The sequence below is a fragment of the Sylvia atricapilla genome, chromosome 5 (assembly GCF_009819655.1).
Source record: "Sylvia atricapilla isolate bSylAtr1 chromosome 5, bSylAtr1.pri, whole genome shotgun sequence".
Classification (NCBI taxonomy): Eukaryota; Metazoa; Chordata; class Aves; order Passeriformes; family Sylviidae; genus Sylvia; species Sylvia atricapilla.
This window is the reverse complement of record NC_089144.1, coordinates 69,476,029-69,497,172: the sequence shown is the minus strand read 5'-3', so window position 1 is coordinate 69,497,172 and position 21,144 is coordinate 69,476,029. Positions and strand designations below refer to the sequence as shown.

At 53.9% G+C, this 21,144-nt stretch overlaps 2 protein-coding genes and 1 long non-coding RNA gene across 4 annotated transcripts in view; 2 read left to right on the top strand and 1 right to left on the bottom strand.

The window, feature by feature from the left end:
- The window catches only part of LOC136361860 (uncharacterized), a 76,370-nt gene that overhangs the window by 7,613 nt on the left and 47,613 nt on the right, over positions 1 to 21,144 (bottom strand). The gene's annotated exons all lie outside the window — the stretch shown is intronic.
- KCNJ4 (potassium inwardly rectifying channel subfamily J member 4) lies at positions 3,935 to 21,132 on the top strand. 2 transcript variants are annotated; one of them, XM_066320052.1, is made up of 3 exons: positions 3,935 to 4,366; positions 17,474 to 17,649; positions 18,841 to 21,132. In XM_066320052.1, the coding sequence occupies exons 2-3, from the start codon at positions 17,612 to 17,614 to the stop codon at positions 20,168 to 20,170; spliced, it is 1,368 nt and encodes a 455-aa protein (XP_066176149.1). In that variant the 5' UTR covers positions 3,935 to 4,366; positions 17,474 to 17,611; the 3' UTR covers positions 20,171 to 21,132. The 2 variants fall into 2 exon arrangements, with proteins under 2 accessions (XP_066176149.1, XP_066176150.1); XM_066320053.1 differs by lacking the exon at positions 3,935 to 4,366 and having other exon boundaries at positions 17,391 to 17,649.
- LOC136361099 (trichohyalin-like) lies at positions 13,137 to 14,488 on the top strand. The gene is given in 3 exon segments (XM_066318783.1): positions 13,137 to 14,197; positions 14,199 to 14,293; positions 14,296 to 14,488. Coding segments are annotated over 3 exon segments (1,224 nt in total). The 3' UTR covers positions 14,364 to 14,488.

Here is a 21,144-nt window from a genome sequence, read left to right as displayed (position 1 = left end):
TTGGAGTAAAATCCTTAACGACCAAAGTGTAGAAGTGTTATTCCTGGTGCTTTCTGAGAGGATTAACAAGCCTATTAGCATCACCGGCTCCCTTTCTGAATACATTTGCATACATTTCTTCCTTGCCCATTAGGTTGGCGGTTGTGTTTTCCCTCTCTGAAGCTCCAGCACCTGCATCATAGAGCTTTTCCAGATGGATTCAGTCTGAGTTGGAAAACACCTGCTTGGCCCCACAAAACTGGGAACATCCCTGCCTGTTCCCAGCCAGGGCACTGAGGCAGGGTTGATGCAGTGGGACAAAGGTGGGTTAGAGCAAAGGAGTAGGGACTGCCTGAGTTGGGTTTCCAGACATCAGAGTGGAGCTGCCTGGGATTTCAGCAGGGCTTCACAAGGCCATGTGGGTGCTGGTGAAAGCCAAGCCCCAGCCCTGGTGCCCCTGCAGGTCCCTGGTGTCCCAAGTCCTTTCGCTGGTGGGCGAAGAGTTTTGACCTGTGGAGCAGGGATGTAAAGTTGGGGGGAAGGAACAGATTTGGGGTCTTCTCTTCCAAGAGATCCCCTTCCAATCCCCGGGAGTGCAATGTCTGAGAGCCCTTGTCTTTCTCTTGTCCCTGCACTTCTCTTTGCAGCTTCTTGCCCCACCCAAGGAAAGAAGCCCTCTGCAGTGGGGTGGCAAAGGTTTATTTTCTTCATCTTGCACCTTCCCAGGAAGAACTGATGGGCTCTGAGTCCCAGCATTATCTCCCACTGGCAACAGGAACCACCAGTTGAGGTGACCTTTAGAGGGACTTCAGAGTGCAGCCCAAACACGTTCACCCAGCTGAAACAAGGTGGTAGAGCTGGCGTGTCCCCATAGGACACCCCTGTGTGGCACATGAGTGCCACAGGAAAGCTGCTGCAGGGCAAGGGACACCCAGGCTTTTAGAGAAGAAAAAATTGGCACGTGGAGTGGGACGAAGCAAAAATAAACCTTCCCTCCTCCTGCCCTGCCACAATGCAAAGTGCCTTGCACCGGGTGTCTCCCTGACTCCCAAAATAATGCCGGGTGCTGCCACCACCCTGCATGGTGATGCTCTCTCCATGCCTCCCGTTTCCATGGTGACCACAAGGAATGTCTCCAGGGTGACAAGGAGGCAAGTGAGCTGGGATTTGATATTGAAAATGAGATTTTGGGGTTGTTGAGTTTATTTCCCCCCCCCCCCCCAACCCCTCCTCCTTTAGTTCTATTTTTGGGGGTTCCCTCTCTGCTGGTCTGGAAGGCTCCTCCTGCAGAGCCCATGGGCCTGGCGGCAGCAGCAACTTCATCCAGAGCTCTTCTCCACTTCTGCCTGTCCTGTGAGGTGATGGCTATGGGGTGAGAAGAGGGACAAAAGAGCATTTCCTTATCACTAAAACATTTGTTTCCTTCTACCAGGAAGGCTTCTCTGCTTTTGCCCCTGGTGATGCTCTATTTAGGCTGCCCCATTTCTGCTGTAGGATATAGCTCAGGCTGCATCTAGACCTCCTGGGAGAGTGGGCAGCCTCAAGGATTTGTCTAAGAGAGGGAAATGATTCTGCATTCCCACAGGGGCCAAGGAACATGGTGGGGCTGAGTGCCATGGGCCACCTCTGTGTCTCACCATCTCTGCCCCCATGACCAGGTCAGATTGGCTAGGCAGTTCTGGAACACTGGGGACAGAGATGGGATGGTTGGAGGAAGACTGCAGAGGGAGCATGGCAGGTGCTAAGGAGTCCAAAACTTTGTTCTCTGGTTTAAATAACCCAAATCAGACCTGCTCAGTGCAGAGAGGGCTTGAGGGTTTGTCCTGGCTTAGTTGGTATCACAGAAACGCAGGACCACGGGTGTCCAAGCAGGGGTAGCTCTTCTCTTCATGCCCAGGCAGGAGAAGGGGCAGGCAGCATTTGCTCACCTTCCCAGGAGCTCTTGCCTTCCACTGCACCCATCTCTCCATCCATCTCCAGCCATCCCTCTCTCCCTCTCTCTCTCTCTGTTCATTCTTTCCTTCATCTTTTCAACCACCCCTCCCTCCTCCTCCTCTCTCCATTCATCCCTCCAAAGATTCCTCTGTCCATCTCTATGACTCTTCCCCTCCTTTCATCCATCCCTTTATCCATCCCTCGTTCCACCCTTCCATCCCTCCATCCCTCTGCCTCCCTCAATCCCCACAGCGGCACTGGGAAAGGTTGGCGGAGTGGGGCTATTTTTGGGAGTGTCTCCCTGGCAACGGCTGCCACCACCGTCTGTGGTGGCTTTTACATAGGTGCTAAAATATTCCACACTTCTTATTAAAGACGGTGCTGGTGAAGACAGGCGGGGGTGGTGAGTGTGAGCCACCCCGCTGCTGGGGCCGGCAGCCATGGGGTTGTCAGGGCGTGACACTTGGGGGGCACAAGGACAGCAAGGGGCTGGTGACATCTTCAGTGTGGCATTCCCATGTCCCTCTCATTGGCTCTGGAAGTGCCACCTATCTCTTGGCAGTGCCAGGCTGCCACACCATGCACAAGGTTCAGCTATCCATCCTCATGCTGCGAAGGCAGAGGGAAATGTGGTGAGGTATCGGGGGGCACCAGCAATGAGGAGCAAAAGGCAGAGAGGGCAAAATCCAACCTGAAGCTGAGGTGGCTGCAGGGCTGCACTTGGTGGTTTTACCTGCTCTGGGAAGGAGAAAGATGCCTCAGCCCCATCTTCATCCCTTCACCACAGGAAGAAGAAAGGCCTGTCATGATGCCAGAGGGATGGTACACTTTGCCAAAGAGCAGCTGGGCAGATACTGATCAGTAGCTCTTGGGAAGCAGCCCTGCAGGCCCTAGAGACAGAGTTTTCGGGAATCTGAATGAGGTCCTCCTATGGATGGCTGCAGAAGGGGTGGATAGGCTGGCCCTGCTCCATCCAGGTGCAGCAGCTCCCCAGGAGCAGTAGGGAGCAACCATGGGTGCACTGGGGTTAACTGACTATTCAGGAGGCTGATGTGCTCCTGGTTTGCAGCTGCTAGTCTGCATGGAGCTATTGAACCCACCCTCTGCTGCCCTGGCAGTGGCTTTGCCAGGTGGGAGCAGGCTGTGCTCACCACGGTGGTGTTCACTGGTGCTGGCGGAGCACAGCAGGCTCCACGGCAGGTGCCACATCTTGGGAGGATTTTGGGAGGGAGGGTCATTCATGATCCTTGCAGGACTGGGGCCCAGAGAAGACTCAAAAACTGGGGGGGGTTTATAATTTTTGACTTTTCACTACAGGCCTTAGCACTGGGGACAGCAGATGAGACATCAAGATGGAAACCATGTCCTCAAAAATGCCATCCTGGAGCAGGGATGTCCCCAGGACCCTGTGCCTACAGCCACGGCCTGTGTGGTCAGAGGTCATTTCAACCTCTGCCTTTGCTGCCCTTGCCTTTTCCCCTTGTCACCAAGAAGTGACCTCTGAGATGCTGGTGGTCATGGAGACCCAAAGAGGATTCTTGGACAGGTTTCCCAGCAGGCTGTGCACTATCCCGGAACCCTGAGGACTGACCCCTCCGTGTCCACATTCCTGTCCCAGCGTTACTCATCCCGGCTGGAAATCACCACCTCTCTAGAGTGGGGAGGCAATGCCCCACAACAAACACTCTGCGTCAGCTGGGAGAGCCCGGTCCTTCCTCGGGGCGAGGTGTCAGCCCAGCACCCCAAATCCAGGTGGGAAAAAAACCCCTCTGACGGTAGTTATCCCTGTGCAGCAGCCCAGGAGGAGGATTCACCTCCTTGGGGGCACCTGGTGGTTGCTCTGTCTCCCCCATGGCGGCTCTGCAGCTCTGAGCTCACATGCGAGGATGGGCTAAAGTAGCGGAAAGCTGTTGGATCCTACCACAGAGTTACTGACTTCTCAGCTACAGACTGCATAGCAATCAGCGAGGGGGAGAGGCAGCCGGGGAAAGGGAGTGGAGCGCAAAGAGAGGAAGAGTGTCAGGGAGAGGGGGGATCTGGGGACTAGAGCAGGGGGGCAGCAAGGGCCACGGGCAAATAATGCCAGAGAAGGAGGGAGCCAGGCAGGAGGGGGAGACCTAAACCCGTCGCTGAGCCACGAAGGCACATCAGCACTCCGTGGGATGGACGTTCCTGGGAGCAAAAAATTCTGAGAGGCAGAGGCAGAAGGAGAGCGCTGGCGTGGGCAGGGCAGAGTTAGGAGAGGGGCAGGTCGCAGCGGAGAAGTAGCTCTTCGGAGGGGGAAAAAATAAACCTAGGCAGGAGGCGAGCGAGGATTGCGGAGAGACCTTCCCTGATTCCTCCGGTCCGGCTGAGACATTTCATGGTGAGATGAAGAGACCGGCCGCTTTCCCCTTCCTCTGATGTTGGCTCGGCACGGCTGGAGCAGGCGGCAGCCCTCGGCAGGACCCGGGTAAGAGGCGGTGCCGGGGCGCGCTGCTCTCCTCGCCAGCATGAGAGCGGGAAGGGTTTTTCTCCCTTAGGAAAAGACCGTATTGTTTCATTTGCGTTCGCTCTGAGGAACAGCTATAAATATAACTTAGGGAGAGATGCGTGGCTTCGTGTGAGCGTGCCAGTGAATAATAAAGTTGCCTTGTGTGCATGGCGTATGCATGTACCGCTACCGGGGCGGCCGCGGGCCCAGGGGCAGGGGTAGGCTCCTGCCTCTAAACCTCCCCAACTTCCCTTCCCGCCCCCTTGCCACCCTCACTTCGGTCCCTTTGCAGGTAACTTCTTCATTTTTTTCGGTTCCTCATGTTTTCTTAGAGTCTTCTCACCCTGTTCTGGGTCTTGCTCACCTTTTGCTTCCCCTGCTCTGTAGAGTCTTCTCTGTGCTGGTCCTGGCCAGATGATAGAGAAAAAGGCATCTGGAGACCTGCTCTCCAAGTTCTCGGGTGCAAATGGGGCTGAAGTGGATGTGTTTGTTCTCCTGCTGCCTGTGGAGCTTTTTGGGTTCTAGACCTGCACCCCTCTCCCTTTCCTTCCACCTCTCCTAGTCCCAGCATGGCTGATCCTGCCAGTGGTCCAACATCCTCCCCGACAGGCACAGTGCAAAGGGTCTTCTGGATAGTGGGTTTGGGCGAAGGAGACCAGGAGGAAGCCAAACTACCAGGGAAACTCTGCCTTTGCTTCCTGTTCACAAGGTGGGCTTCCCCACCTGGGGAGGAGTGGGCAGGCAGGTTTGCATGGTGCTGGCAGATCACCTCGGACATCCCTGGCACTTCAGCCCCTCCCTCCTGAGCAAATCACCTGGAGTCATCCAAATCCTTCTGGCAAGAGCCTGGAGTTTCCTAGCCCTGCTGCCCAGCCCCGACTCTATCATTGGCAAAACAAACAGCAGCTCCGGGGCCTCTCCCTTCTCCTCTTCCCCCCCCGTGGGGGGGTGTGCTGTGAAGGGCAGTGATAGTGCACATGGGAACGCATGGCAGAGGTGATGTAGATCAACCTCAACCCCTTCTCTGTGCCCTCCTTGGCTTCTCGGGCAGAGTCATCCACAGGAGGTGGGAGGTGTGGAGATGAGTCCAGTGCTTGGGGTTACCCGGAGCCTGGGAGAGATCAGGGAGATGCATGGGGAATACATCTTGACAGACATGGGGAAGTGGCCTTTCTCCGCTCACCACCAGAAGTGGCACCCACAGAAACCTGAGACACCCCAGCAGCGCATGGCCACTCCTGTTTGCAACCACTGAAAATAATAATCGGTACAGGGCAAATATGTGCCTTAGGGGAAGCACGAATCTGGTGGGGACAGGGGGTGGTGGGGAAGAGGACGAGTGGTGAAGATGGCCACAAAGAGGATAAGCTGGAAAGGGCTGATCTGGAGGGAAGTGAGTTCCTTCTCCTCCACCTATTTTTTTTTATTTTTTATTTGTTTTTGTTTTTGTTTTTGTTTTTGTTTTTGTTTTTTCCTTCCATCTCTCCCTCTGTTTGGGTGCTAAGATCAAGTGCCCCGATGTGTGGTGACGGCAGGCGGAAGGCAGTGGTCCTTGCCCCTTGCAGCCCCCCACCACGGTTTGCATGGAAAACTGGAAAGTGAGGAAGAGGCTGGGGAGGGATGGAGTTACTTTGCAGGAGCAGTCCCCACTGGCCCCTCCAGCCTCTCGGCCACCCCAAGCTCAGCCATGGGCCACTCCCGGGAAGCAGCTGCATCCCTGGGGTGGTGTCAGTGACAGGAGGGTGGCAGCGAGGGGGGGAGGAGGTGATGGATACCTGCGCCCTGACATCAGCGCGGACGCAGAGCGGAGCACTTAATGGCCCTCTGCCCTCAGCAAGCCCCGCTATCCCGCCTCGTTATTGCTCTGGGCTGGCTGAACTCGGCAGCGCGGCCGGGAATCGATAGATGGATGCTGGCGTCTTAGCAATCGATCCTTTTGCTCATCCACGCGGCTGCCAGCCTCCCGCTGGCGCTCGCTTTTCTGTGAATGGCAGGGGCTGAGTGAAGCCGTCTGCCCTCGCCTCGCAACGCCGCGAAACTGAGTCAGGCTAAATCCCTGCTCCTGCCCCTCGCCAGGGCGGGAGGCCTCACAGGGAATCCCCCAGAGGCACCGGCGCCAGTTTGCCTCGCCAGACAAGGTGGTTTTGGTGCTGCTGGTTGGGATTGGAGCCCTGCCTTGGGACAGATGCTGATTCTCTCGCAGTGGGGAGCTTGGGACAGGCAAGGGCTGCTTTTGAGCTGGTTCTTGCCCTCAGACCTCTGAGGTTGGTTCTCCAGCAGCGAAGATGGTGCCGCGGCACAGGCTGTTGAGGGATGGGAGTTGTCTGCAATGTGACCCCGTGGCCCCAAGGAACCCATGCACCTCTATGCCTGTCCTCCTGGGAGCCTGGCAGCAGGCAGCTTGCTTCAAAAGGACAGTTTTGGCATTCCCCCGCTGGTTTATTTGGGGACGGGTTTGGCATTCACTCACTGGTTTGTTTGGGGAGGAGATGCCCACCATCTCCTGGCACCAGCCATGCTGGCACAGCGGTACCGCTGCTGCTCTCGCTGGAAACTCGAGTGGAGGGTGGAGAACAAGATACTCTCCAGCCAGGCACCTCCCCACACCACCAGCCAGGGGCTGCTGCCACCACTCTGCCCACACTCCTGCCACCACGGCAGTGGGTCTGCCCCTCACGATCTGGACGGCTGCTTTATTTCTATGGCAACATCTCTCCTGAAACACTTTCAGAGTGAGCCTGGTGCTGCTCGACAATGAGGGAAGCAGTGTCCCCTATTCTGTCCCCTGCAAAAAGCTCAGAGAAACCACCCTGACACCTCTCCCCACCTCCTTCCCTCCCTGGCGAGCGGTACCGGCACCGGTACAAAGAGCTGCCGGCCTTGTCCCGGCCTCCTCCCTGCTGCCTGTTCTCCTTTCCTCTGCCTTGAGCTCTGCTCTTCCCCTCTCCTCTCGGCAGCTCGCTTTCTGCTGGCAGCCTGCTAAAGCAGCGGCGCGGACTGACCAGCTGCAAGGAGTATTAGCGCGAGTGGATGTGGAAAGTGACTCTGATGCTTTCAGAGGAGGGGAAAGCCCCGGGAGAGCTGTATAGATCGGCCCCGCCAGCAGCGCGGGGCCTGAAGGGCGCGGGGGATCCCAGAGGCTGGGCAGACAGACGCTTCATCCCTCCGAAAAGCTCCATGGTGTTACGAAGAGGCGGTGCCTGCCACGGGACGAGACACAGCGGCCCCAGAAGTCCTCTCCTCTCCTGTTCCCGTTGTTCCCAGCATCAAGAGGCAGCCTCGTGTCTGGCTGGAGGTGAGCGGGCAGGAGTTGCGGGCAGCGCCGAGCGCCGGCAGGCGACAGGCAGGTGAGCAGGCAGAATGGCAGCGGGAACCACTGTGGCAGGCCGGAGGAGCAGGGGTATGACCGCAGCCCGTAGTGACGGCGGGGGGGTATCGCAGTGTGCAGATGCAGACGCGGTGTCCTGCCTGGCACTGCTGTCCCCCAGCCCGACCCTGCGATGGCAGTCCCTCCCTGTCGGAGAGCCGGGGGACAGGGGAAGGAGGGGGCGATGCTCCTCCCTACTGCGTGACTTGGGCAGCACTTAGGTTTGACACCTTCCAGGTGCGTTTGTTAAACCTGACGCGTCAAGCCACAAGCAATACAAGTTAGCAAACCTGTAGTGAAATACTTGGTCCGCTCTCTGTGGGAATGCGGTTTTGCAGCTTACCTGGGATGCTCCCTCTGCTCTGTTCCTGGTGCCTAGCAAGCATGGCTGAAAGGGGAGAGAGAAGCTGGAGCCCTTTTAGGAGGCTCGTGGCTCTGCTCAGCTCCCTGTTAGCATAGCGACAAGGGGGGCGCAGGGAGATTTTTTTTTTTCCTCTGTCACTGATGGGTTAGTGCTTAGCAGCCGGGCCAGGCTGGGAACTCAGTTGTCGTGCAGCAGCTGGGTGCGGTGAAGCGGCTGCAGCCTCTCTCGATTGCGGGCTTGGCGCAGAGCAGGCTTTGCCCTGCTTATTGCTCGCCCTTGCTGCTGTCACTGTTGTTATCATCTTTCATAAAGTATTTGCAAGCACCTGCCTCGCTGGGTGCTTGGCAGAGTCACTGGCAGTCAATCCCTGCCCTGTCAAGAACACAACTGCAGCAGGCAGAAAATGTGAGCTACCCCTGCCCCCCTTTTCCTGCGCACCAATAATTATCCTTGGCCTTTAACTAGCCAAAAGCCATCAAGACATCCCGCACGGCCAGGCATTTTGTGCTGAAGAGATGCTGAAGCCCAGGGAAGCTGCTGGGAATGGCCTTACATCAGGGCTCCCACAGGGCAGGATGCCCCGTGAAGGGAGTTCCAGGGATGCAGAGTTTAGTGAAGACACCCTTTGCACTGTGCAGTTATGCTAGGAAGCTGGAGGAGGTGACCTGGGTGCACTGCTTCTGCCTGGGATGTAAGGACCTCAGGGACACCCCAGAGCCTTCAGTTTTTCAGCTCTTGCAGGTTTTGCAACCAGCCCTTTGGGGTCTTGTCTGTAGTTTTGGCAGGCAGGGTGCTGGGGGCATGTCAGCCGCTGTGTTTCCCTGTGAGCGGGTGGGATGGGGTCTGCACCCTGGCTGCTACAAATGCTTGGTTCATTTTTGGCCAAGAACACCAGGACATGGACCTTCTGAGCATTTAATTTTTCCTGTGATGCTGGCTAAAAAAAATAACACCCACCTTCCTCACTCAGCAAGAAAAATTAGGGAATTCTCCCCAGCTGCCACTCCAGCAGCATCGTCTCCTTACAATCCTGCTCAGTCGACCCCCCAGCCCCTGTGTCATGTACCCCCAGCCCCATTTTGGCCAGAGAGGAGAGGGTGAATGCCAGTGCCAGTCCCACCAACCGCACCATGGGGTATCCCACATCGTCTGAGATCCTGGGGAGCAGGCAGCTGTTCTTGCAGCGCCATTGTCTGGACAGTGCAGCCACAGCAGGGATCGCTGGGGCGGTGTGGGAGCAGGCAGGAGGTGATGCTGTCACCTTTCTGTGCCTCTTCCTGACTTTGTCATCCTGGGGACCTTTGTGTGGTTCCCATTTTTATCTGTTTTTTCTCCCTCTCACTCTTTCTCTCCTTCTCTCTTCGCTTTCTTCTCTCCCCCTCCCATCAGCATGTGGGCTGATCGCTGCTCAAACTTTTAATTCAGATGGTAATTGGAATAATAATACGGGCAGAATCCTTCTGGCTCCGTTGCTGCAGCTGGCTTCAGGGAGCTATGAATAGCTCTGAGTCACACACTGAGATGGTTTAACTTCAAATCATTTTGTTTTGTTTTCATATTACCCATCTTCAGGCTCCAGAGCTTCACAGGGGAAAAAATATCCCCCCTTCTCACTCCACTCCAAAATATAAACCGGGCAGAGGCACATGAATAAAATTCTCCTTTGGAGAGGGAAACTGGTCAGCGGATTATGCCTTGAGGGGCAGATGGGGACTGTTGGCACTTAATCTATTTATAATTATTGAATGAAAAGGCAGAAGTGTGTATATAAAAATGGTGTAGAGTTGATTACAGCTTCCTCCCCTCACCTTCCATATGTCACTTGCCTTTTTAATATGATAAAACTCTCCTGCACAGTGACGGTGCCTTCGTGTGTGCCTGTACAGTGCCTGGCAGCCTGCCATGCCAGCACGGAGCAGTGAGAGCTCAGCCACTGACTCTTATGGCAGGACAGCCCCCCATGGCACCAAGCTGCCCTATGAGCCTCAACATGAACCCTGGGAATATCTGTGAGGAGTAGGAGGAGAGATGGAGTTACAAAGAGGATGGAGAGGATACACCGAATGCCGCGGCATTGCAAGGCTCTGCAAAAAGGCAAAGAGGTCCCTTCTCAGCTGCGGGTGTTTCCGCTCCGAGTCCCCAAGAGGCAAGAAGTTCGTCTGCCGTGTTGTCACCGTGCCCGAGCTGGCAGGATGGGGCTGTGGATGCTGATCCCAAGCCAGCCGGTGCTATGCAGCCGGTAATAGGAACAAAGGCACAAAGCAGAGCGCAACCAGCGGCTGGGGTATTGACCACAGACAGGAGGGAAGCATTTGCCAGACAACTCCAGATAAAGCAAAGACTAAGAGTGTAAAAATACCCTGGGATTTTTCCATCGTTGTCGTTCACAGTGTAGGTCCCAGAGCACCAGATATGGTTGTTATAAAAAGAGAAGTGGGGGAGTGCTTTAGCGTGGACTTTTCTGTTCTGTTTCATGAGACTCTTCCATTGCAAATTTAAAGATTGACAATATATGATCTGCTCTGTCAGGGGCTGGAGAAAGACTAGGATGTGCGAGGCACTGCACTGTGTACAGGGGATGGAGCAGTGGAGGTATTGTCCTGGCACCAAGCAGCTTGACCTTATTATCCTGCAGATCCCTTGGAAAGGTACAGCAGCAGCACAGCCCCACGTGTCTGCTCGGGGCCAGAGCAGAACTGGGGTGGCAGTGTGGGCTGATGTGATGGTTTGTGCTGCTGGAGCATGGTGTCACACGAGAAGGAGATGACTGCAGCACCGTGGTGGTGTCCCCGGCATTGCTGAGTCTGAGACACAGGAGGGGGAGAGTGGTTGGGAATGAGAGAAGGATAGCACATGCTTTGGGGCTGGAGGCAGCTGCTGGCCCCTGGAGACCCATCTGGCTCACTGTTTCAATATTGCAGGGCAGTGGTCGTGACATCCATGCTGCAGCAGCTTTCAAAAGTGCTGGGGGGATTCTGCAGGCCATGAAACACATGAGTGTTCACCCAGGACAGGCAGCAGAGGGATGGGGAGGCGTCTGTCCTGGCTGCAGCCTCCAGCCTAGCATCTCTCCTTGCTGCACCTACCACTTGGTTTCATACCACTCCATAGAGTTGCCACTGACTCTGCAGCTTCCTCCTTCACATGTGGGTCTCAGGAGGCAGAGCAAGCTCCAAGAAATGTCTTCAGGCATACTCTGGATTCGTGTCTCTGTCTTCAGCCAGGCTTTTCTCCCCCTTGTCCATGTGACAGGCAACTGCCTGTTCAGGATGTCTTCTGCTGGAGACACCTCTGAGCCTTCCCATTTTATTCCATTTGTGTTTTCGGTTTCCAAGTTGCAATGGGACATTTTCACAGCCATTTGAACTATGTTTGCATAGGGTTTGGGCTCCTGGTAAGCCCCCTGGCCTTGCCAAGCTGGTGGCATCGATTTTGCCAGCAGGGATGTCAGTGGTGGCCCTGGTGCACCAGCTGCTGAGGAGGGACAGTGACCTAGTGTGCTAGCAGTCCCCAGCCCAGGCGTTTCTTGTGTGCCTACCTGTCCTTCCCATGGAGGCACCACGCACTGTGGGGGTGTGTTGGGGTGGAAGTGGGAAATGTGGGGTTTTTTGTTTGTCTCCTGGCTTGTGCTGCTCTGAGTTTGTGGGCACTCAGTATTACTAACACTTCCCTGTGCCAGCTGGCAGGAGGGGATGAATCAGATTGGCAGCACCACAGCACGGACCCTGCACTGGCCGTTCAGTTTAGAGTGATGGCTGTGACCAAAGTGCTGTGATGTCTCTTGCCCCTGTCCAGGGTGAGCCCCAACCAAGTGCCAGTGGCTTCACCTTGCTGATGGACAGGTCTCAGGGTCCAGTGGGGCAGGGTTGTCCCCTCTGACCCATGTGGCCTGCCCTGGCTGAATCATCCCTGTCCGTCCTTAATACTGGAGGTCTCGGGTGGCTTCACAAGCTGTTCTCTGCTCACTGGCAGCATTACCCAAGCTGGGGTCTGCTCAACAACCAGGAGGACAGTTTATCCTCATGAGGCCAAAACAACTTTTTGCAGTTGTTGTGGTTTAACCCCAGCAGGCAACTCAAGTATCACTCAGCCTCCCTCTCCCTCTCATTGCCCCCAGCCCCACTGGGGAGGGGAATCAAAAAGGAAAGGTAAGCTTTGTGGGTTGAGATCAGAGCAATTTAATAATTGAAACAAATAATAATAATAATAATAATAATAATAATAATAATAAAAAATATGTTAATCATATTAATATTGTCAACAACAATAATAGTAATAGTAATAATAAGCACAGAGAGAGAGAATAACAGGACCCAAGAGAAACAAGTGAAACACAACCCATTTACTCACCACCCAATGACTGATGCCCAGCATATCCCCAAACAGTCGTCACTACATTCCAGTTTTCTCCCCCAGTTACAATCTGGGCATGATGTCCTATGGCACGGAATAGTCCTTTGGCTAGTTTGGAGCAGTTGTTCTGGCCATGTTCCTTCTTGGATTTATGCAGCTCCTCAGTGGCAGAACATGGGCAACAGAAAAGTCCTTGGCTTGGAGTAAGCCACTAGTTAACAACTCCAACATGTCTGTGTTATCAGCATTATTCTCATACTAAATCCAACACTGTGCTGGCTACTATAAAGAAAATTAATGCAGCCCTAGACAGAATCAGGACAGCAGCTGATTGCTTCCTCCCCCACTCTGCTTCTGACAACTCAGCACACATGGAACTTAATGACATCACAGACCTTGGAATGTTGGTGGTTCCAGTTGTCCCCAGAGCACAGATGCAGAGCTACGTGGTTCTCCTCTCCCTCCTGAACATCCTAGTGTTCTAAACAGAGGGATTTTGGTGGTAACAACAGGCATTGCTGAGGCTGCAGAAGGTGGCACACTGCTTGTCAGTGTCAACAGCCTGCATGGCCTGCACTCCAGGAGGACAATTTGGATTCTCCCGCTTGCTGCAGCCCAGAGCATCCTGAAAAATATCACAGCCATTTCACATCTTTGGGCTAATGATGATGCTCTACCCAGAATCTCAAGGCTTGCAAGGTGATGATGATGATGATGGCAGTGAAGGATCAGGGAACTCCTGTCACTCTGAGTTTCCTTCACCCTTGTGCAAGAGCAGTGACAGCACAGATGACAATCAGACAGAGGACCTGGGAGAACCCACCTCAACTTCCCTAGCTGCTGGGCACTTCTGCACAGTGAAAGATAAACAAATGGGGTTGGCCAACCATGCGCTGGAGCTTGAGGAGGAAGATCAGGAGTTTCAGGAACCATTTTACAAAGACATGGGAATGTCTGACAGCTTGGCTGGAGATGAGGAGGCCAGCCTGTCCTATCAACTTCCTGGGCATCAGAGGTTGTCTGCTCTCCAAAAGGCCAGCACAGCACCAAGTGGCTTCCATGACTCTTTCCAGCACAGCTCAGGCCAGCACTTGGGGACAGAGGCCCATGCAGGTGACCATTATGTGGGACACCCAGAGAGCAGCACGGGAGCAGAGCCCCAAGTGCTGCACGAGGAGGATGGCGAGGACAGGGATCCCCCATCCCTGCAGCTGACCTATGACTCACTCTGGCAGGAGAACAGCATCCTCAGGTCGGAGAACGATATGCTCAGGAACGTGAACCTCGTGCTGATGTCGGAGAACTTTGCACTCAGGCAGCTGTTCAAAGAGCTCAAGAAGGACAGAGCTGTGTTCATGGAGGAGGACATCATGCTCAGGGAGGAATATGAAGTGCTCAGGGAACAGTATGACAGGCTCAAGGGTGAGAATGCTGCGCTCAGGAAGGACAATGCCACGGTCAGGAGAATGTTGAACACCTTCCAGAACAATTTGAAGAGGCAGGCATGCATGGTGGCGAGCCTGCAGGATCAGCTGAAGACCAGCCAGGCTGAACAAGAGAGGGAAGCTCGAGAGGTCCAGTCCTTAGTCCAGCAGACTGAGTGTCAGCTTCAGATAATGACCCAGCGCGCTCTGGATGCCGAAACAAACGTGGAGAGGCTGAAGCAGAAGATCTTCATTCTCCAAGGACAGCTGGAGAGATGCAAGCTGGAGAATGAAAACCTGAGAACAGACTGGCCTGGAAGCAGTGAGGCACAACTTAGACTTCACCAGGCAAAACCCCCACGAGCCCATAATGGGCAAAGATGGCTCCCTCAGGCAGCTCGTGCCTCAGGAATGCTGCCAGTTGTTGCTGAGGTCCTTCAATCTACCAGAAAAATTCTAAAATTTTGAGCAGAGAAAGACCTGTGAGTGCAATTCTGTGTGAGTTCCATGGATCTGTGCACGGTCTGGGGCCATTGGTCTCCCACTTGCAACCATTTACTGCAAATAAAAGCACTTCCTTTCCCATTCTCAAATGTGTGTGCTCAGACTGGTTGCCATTATCCTTTATGGAAGTACTTCCTTGTGATTAACTACCAATTGCAGGTGCTGATGTGGCTTTAGGTGCTGATACTCTGTTTGGGCACTGTGGAGCCAGCAGCTAAGGTTGCCCAGGCTCTGAGCTGCATGGTCCAGCCCTGGTGGACTCTGTGCAAGAGGCTCTGCCACAGCTCTGGGTGACATGAGCTCCCATGTGGGAGCCAGGAGGAAGCACAGCATCCAGCACTCTTACACAGCGTGTTCATCCCATCCCCCAGCTGTACCAGCCTGAACTGGAGATGAACAAAGCCCTTGTATTTCATCTTCTTCCTTTGCCCCTTCTTGGAAGGAGAGAAAGGTGAGGAGCAGAGATCCAGGTGTTGCTGCACACGGTTTCACAAAGCTCCTTAAGTTCTCCTTCCTTTCTTTTGGAGTTGGCTGCTGCCTGAGCCAGAAATCCAAAATGTCTAGAAATCGTGCACCTGTTTCTGCAGCTGGAGAAAGAGAGTTGTTGGTTGTAGAAACTTTCAGGAAATCGTGAATTACTCATATGTGTGAGCCGTGACAGTGCCTTCCCTGTGTTATCGAGGTCAGTGCTGGCTGAGAATGAGCTTGGCATTTCCAGGCTGCCTGAGAATGATGCCAGTTGAAGAGGATACCCATCCTCTCCCGGCTGGGGCTGGCATAGAGGGATGTACCTAAACTGCCCACCTTTGCCACCTCCCAAAGTCATGTGGGACCCTGCAGTCTGAATTCACCACGTAATCACTCTAGTTATCTTTACCCCAACAGGACCATCTGTGGGTATGAAGTGACCTCTCTTCATCACATCACCATTTCTGATTAACTCAGGTTACCAGCCCCAGGGTCTGCTATAGGTTTACCCAGCTACAGAGCAAAAAACATCCTGGCCAAACTAACTTCATAAAGACTTGGATGCTGTGGGGCAGTGAACTGGTAGGAGCTGGCAGAGTTCAGTGTCAAAGTGCTTTTTCCTGACAGGGATTTTTGGGCAGCTGTTCAGTTTTGTCTTTATATGGTGAGTTGTGGATTACAAGGTTGTTTTCTTCTCCTAGTCTCGTAGTACCCTTGGTCTGAACAACCATGATTGTCTTGTTGCAGAGCTTTAACTGCCTCAGTAACTGAGTAATCTTCATCCCATCAGAGGTGATGTCTGGATCTCCTTTCTTGCTGCTTTCCAGTCCATGGTTCTAACTGGGGAAAGCTGGTGGGCACCCCTGGCCACGTGCAGCTCCATTCTGCAGCACTGATGATGAGACAAGGATGGTTCTCACCAGCTTTTCCACCCTAGGCAACATAATTAGCTGTTTCTCTTTCCTGTCTGTGGACAACCACTTGCAAACAGCTCTAAGCCTCGCATTTGATCCAGAAATCCTTGTATTTTCCCCCATATCTGGCAAGCAGTGGCTGTTCATTGGTGAGGCTGAGAGGAAGCAAACTAGCTGGCTCCGTCTGCATGTGCACTCCACACTGGCTGTTGTAATCCAAAAGCTACAGTGCAGGATTAGCATGGGTGTACAAAGCCCTTCCTAATCTGTGAGTCATTACCCCCTCAGTCCATTTCACTTCCCAGCAGCTCTGGGATAAATTGGCTTCCCCACTTTTCTGCTCTGGGAGGACTGAGTTGGGACATCTGCCGGACATCAACCCAGGACTCTGGTGCTGAGCTGCTCCTTGGATGCTGTACACGGGGCATCTTGCAAGGTTTGTTCCCTCTAACTCGGCTTCTCTTTGGCTACCCCTGAACCCTTCCTTTCCGTCAGTTCTTTTCAGCTCTACTCAATGCTTTCCTTCCTTTATTTGAAATGGTTGGCGGGGGGGGGGGGGGGGGGGGGGGGGGGGATGTTCTGCACACCCTGGAAAAAAACCCCTCAGGGTTAGGCTGGGCTGACGGGGATCCCTGAGGGTCGCTGTGCATTCCTGTGCTCTGTTAGTCCTTGTGTGAGAGGTATTTAGCCTGGCTGAGCTCTCCTCCTGGTGTAAGCTCTGATATTAACATAATGGCTCAGGACAAGGGCCCTGTGAGCTGCTCAGCTGTTGTGCCTGTTGGGGAAGATGGGACAGGAAGGGCTTACGGATATGATTGTCTGGTAAGAAATACTGGAGATGTAAAACCTGTGAGTGAAATAGAAATGAAGGGCAGCTTTGAGATGTGGGCATGGCAGGCAGGAGGATGGTGATGAGCTGGAGATAGGTTGAAGGACAGAAAACAAAAGGACCCAAGAATACAGCCCCTCTCCACCCTGCCAAGGCATCAAGGGAGAAGTAGATAAGAAGAGTAGTCTTTAGAGTTTAGAATATAGGATGATATGGTAATATAGTAGTTCTCATGGGCTGCATGCAAAGTTTGTAGGTTTTGTATCTTGGCCAGTTGGTCACTGTAAATTAGAATATTCAGCACAAAAGGAGATATCATGTGTTGGAACAAGGTCCTTGCTCTTCTTCTTCTCCCTCCCTCTCTCTTACTGCTCTGACCCTGGCACTCTTCTGGCCTCTCTTACCCCTCTCAGCTTTTTTACCTCCCTTTCCTCATCCCCCCTCTCTCTCTCCCTCTCTCTTTAAGGGCCTCCCTTCAGCCGAGGCTGGTGGCTGAAAGCAGCCCTCTTTACCCGCGACCCCTGCAATAAAACCACGTGTTTCTACAATATCTCAGGTCTGCAGAGTTCCTTCTCCCTGCCCTCCACGGATGCCCCTACATGTGCCCTTGATCTGGAGAGCAGTGGCCGGCCCTGCTCCTCTCCTGGCAGGAGCTGCCGGGGAGCATGGGATCTGCGAGACGTGCACCCAGTCTGCATCCATCAGCCCCTCACCTGCCTGAGCCAGGCTGCAGCAGGTGCCCCAAGGAGACCTCCCAACACACCCTGAGCAAAAGGCTGGGAGCCTTGTGCCCACCGCTCTGGACTGGGTGGGTGCTGTCACGGGGGGATCTGACTGGGTTTTGCTTTGTCTTTCTCTGCCAGGCGTGTGCCCAGGAGCAATTGCAATGCCAGTGCTGGTCCCAGCTCACCAGAGGTGAAGCCTGGAGCTGACCAGTCCCATGTGAGTGCTGCTGCACCAGTTCCCACGCCCTGCCAGCTCCCACGGCCCCCTGACATCTGATGACAGAGCGAGCCATGGGCAGTGTCCGAGTCAATCGGTGAGTAACCCTCCTCTAGATACCTGCTGCTGCTCTGAGTGACCTGGTCCTCCCCATCTGGCCCCTCAGACCCTAACTTCAGACTGTGTTCTGATATACTCTTCTCAAATTACCTGTAAGAAGCTTTCCTGTTCCAAGGAATGACTCCTCTCTCCTCCAATCCAAACCATGCCATATGTAGGGGTAATGCTTGGAGGAATACTATGGAGGAGAAGCAAAGCACTGCATGTTGCTGGACCAGAAATTACAGATTCCAGCAGCACTGCAGAAGCCACATGTTCCCAGGAATCCCAGCTCCAGCCACCAGTGCTGTCTTTGTGTGAGATGTGGATGGAGGCCCACGCTGGAGGGCTCCAGCTGATGTATCCACACTGTGGGGTGGGAGGGAGACACTCTCAGGGTCCGGTGAAGCTGCAGCTTGTCAGGCATGAGGGCAAAGCAGTCTTTGTGCTTCAGTGCACTCTCTTGATTTCCTTAGTGGTCAGAGCACCTTCTGCCACCACATCTTTAAGGAGTACCTGCAACTGGCACAGGATCACAAGAAGGGCGCTGTTAGAGCTGACTGTGAGGGAGGGGAGCCAGAGGGGAAAAGGTCTCCCAGAAACTGCGTGTGTAGCTTCTGCCGAGGAAACTGCCAGTGCTTTGGCTGTTGATTTCCAAATTACACCTTGGCTTCGGATAAGGGATGCTGGAAGACACACATGTTGCTGTGGCAACAGAATTGTCCTAAGTGCAGGAAGTGTATATACGTTGTCACCACACACATGAAATCAGTGAGCAGAGCAGAGAAGAAAATAGAAACTCCCAGCCTTGGGAGTCTGAGGGCCAAAATGTGGTCAGGCTGTGGGTGCTTGCTCCCAGGCTTCCTGGCTCCTTTCAAAGCCTTGTATCCCTCCTCACCATAAAGGCTGGAAGGTACCACAGAGCTACAAGCTGCTGCTGCTTTGCTGCTGTCAGGACTTTGCTAGATGCAGCTTCCTGGCAGCAACACTCAGCGAACTTTGCAGCCGATCTCCACCAGCTTGGTCAGGTTGGCACCACGGTGCGATAATCACTGAAACGTGATGTGAGATCCAACAGGGTGGTACTGTAGCCCTGTGAGCCACTCACGTCTCCTGCCCTTGCTGTCTCAGAGGTTGCTGTTTCTCTTCACGTGTTCCTAAAAGAAGCTCCTGTTTCTTCTCTTCCCAGGTACAGCATTGTCTCAACCGAAGAGGATGGACACAAGGTCTCAGCCCTGGGCAGCATGAACGGGCACAGCCGGAACGGGAAGGGTCATGCTCCCCGGCAGAAGCACCGCAACCGTTTTGTGAAGAAGAACGGCCAGTGCAATGTTTACTTTGCCAACCTGAGCAACAAATCCCAGCGCTACATGGCCGACATCTTCACCACCTGCGTGGACACGCGCTGGCGGTACATGCTGATGATCTTCTCGGCTGCCTTCCTGGTCTCCTGGCTCTTCTTCGGCTTCCTCTTCTGGTGCATCGCTTTCTTCCATGGCGATCTCAATGCACCGGTGGTGGTAGGTAGTCCCTCTCTCCTCAAGCCCTGCATCATGCATGTGAACAGCTTCCTGGGGGCTTTTCTTTTCTCAGTGGAGACACAGACAACCATCGGGTATGGCTTCCGCTGTGTGACTGAGGAATGCCCGCTGGCTATCATGGCAGTTGTGGTGCAGTCCATCGTGGGCTGTGTGATTGACTCCTTCATGATTGGCACTATCATGGCCAAGATGGCAAGGCCCAAGAAGAGGGCCCAGACCCTCCTCTTCAGCCACCATGCAGTCATCTCCGTGCGGGATGGCAAACTGTGTCTCATGTGGAGGGTGGGCAACCTGAGGAGGAGTCACATCGTGGAGGCCCACGTCCGAGCCCAGCTCATCAAGCCCTACATGACAGAGGAAGGGGAATACCTCCCCCTGGACCAGCGGGACCTGAATGTGGGCTACGATGTGGGTCTGGATCGTATATTTTTGGTCTCACCCATTATTATCGTTCACGAGATTGATGAGGAGAGCCCCCTCTATGGGATTGGCAAGGAAGAGCTGGAGACAGAGAATTTTGAGATTGTGGTTATTCTGGAGGGGATGGTGGAAGCCACAGCCATGACCACACAGGCACGAAGCTCTTATCTTGCCAGTGAAATCCTTTGGGGTCATCGCTTTGAACCAGTTGTGTTTGAGGAGAAGAACCACTATAAAGTGGATTATTCGCGCTTTCACAAGACGTATGAGGTAGCTGGCACACCTTGCTGCTCAGCCCGGGAGCTGCAAGAAAGCAAGATGACCATCCTACCTTCTCCACCACCTCCCAGTGCCTTCTGCTATGAGAATGAGCTGGCACTTGTCAGTCAAGATGAAGATGAAGATGATGATGAAGTGGGTGTGGTGTTAGGGGGCAACAACAAGGAGGAGGGAGGTATCATCCAGATGATGGATTTTGGAAGCCACCTGGACCTGGAGAGACTCCAGGCAACTCTGCCTCTGGATACAATCTCATACCGCAGGGAGTCAGCCATCTAACTCCTCCAGCCTCCCTGTTCCGCACCCATTGCCCACAGTCTCCTCTGTTCCATATCCATACACTGGATAAGTCCCTTCACCACCAAATAATGCCTCCCATGATTGCCTCTCAGCCCCCAAATACACCAAGGCCTGGAGCTGCTCTGATATACTCCCTTTCTCATGTGATCACACTGCCTGAGAGAGGAGTGAGGATACACTACTCTTTCTGGGTATGCAGCTTGGGCTAGAACCCCTTTCCTGCCCAGAGACAGGAGAGCAGCAGGCCTGGTTTCTTGTCTCTGGAGAGGTGACAGGAGTCCCTGCCTTCAGTGGACAGGTTGGGACCCCCCAGCAAGTGTTTCTGCTGCTGAGGCAACAGCAGACTTTCTGTCCCCTCTCACTACGGGTGGGCCCCATGGCTGTCAAGGGTCATCGCCATCGCTGGGAGAGGAGCGACACCTGAGCACTGACCAGATGAGGATGGAAGGGAAAGTTTGGGACTCCTGGAGGGAGTGGGGAAGGCTCTCAAGAGAGGAGTTTACTTGCATGTTTGTTGCTTGTTGTACCTGATTCTGTATCTAAAAGAGAAGGAGAATCTGAAATCAATATTCTTCTACTGTAAATGCCAAGCTAGGAGACAAGGACATTCTACATAGGCTGCTCTGCACTCTCCTTGGCTTTTGGTGTCTGTCATCTCCAGACACAGCTCAGCTCCACAGACTCAGATCCAGTTCTCCCAGTCCTCTTGAAAAACATGTCCTGCTCCTCTCCTGAGATACCTGGTGGAGGAGGCAGAGTCCTGTGCTTACCAGACTCAGACTGCTCCCTGGCACAGCACAACCAGGATGACAGACAGGTGACCTGACTGGACAGCAGACCCTCCACTTGCTCCTTTTGCCTCCTCCATTTTTCTCCCTGATGGCATCAGCTGTAAAACAGAATTTGTAACTATTTATTTTTAATAAAGTCTAATATCCCAAGGGGAGGTTTGG

What these genes read in the sequence shown, in the direction of transcription:
- KCNJ4 (XM_066320052.1), top strand. Translation starts at nt 17,612, where the DNA reads ATGACAGAGCGAGCCATGGGCAGTGTCCGAGTCAATCG. An exon ending in GGCAGTGTCCGAGTCAATCG is followed by an intron (nt 17,650 to 18,840) that starts GTGAGTAACCCT and finishes TTCTCTTCCCAG; the next exon opens with GTACAGCATTGTCTCAACCG.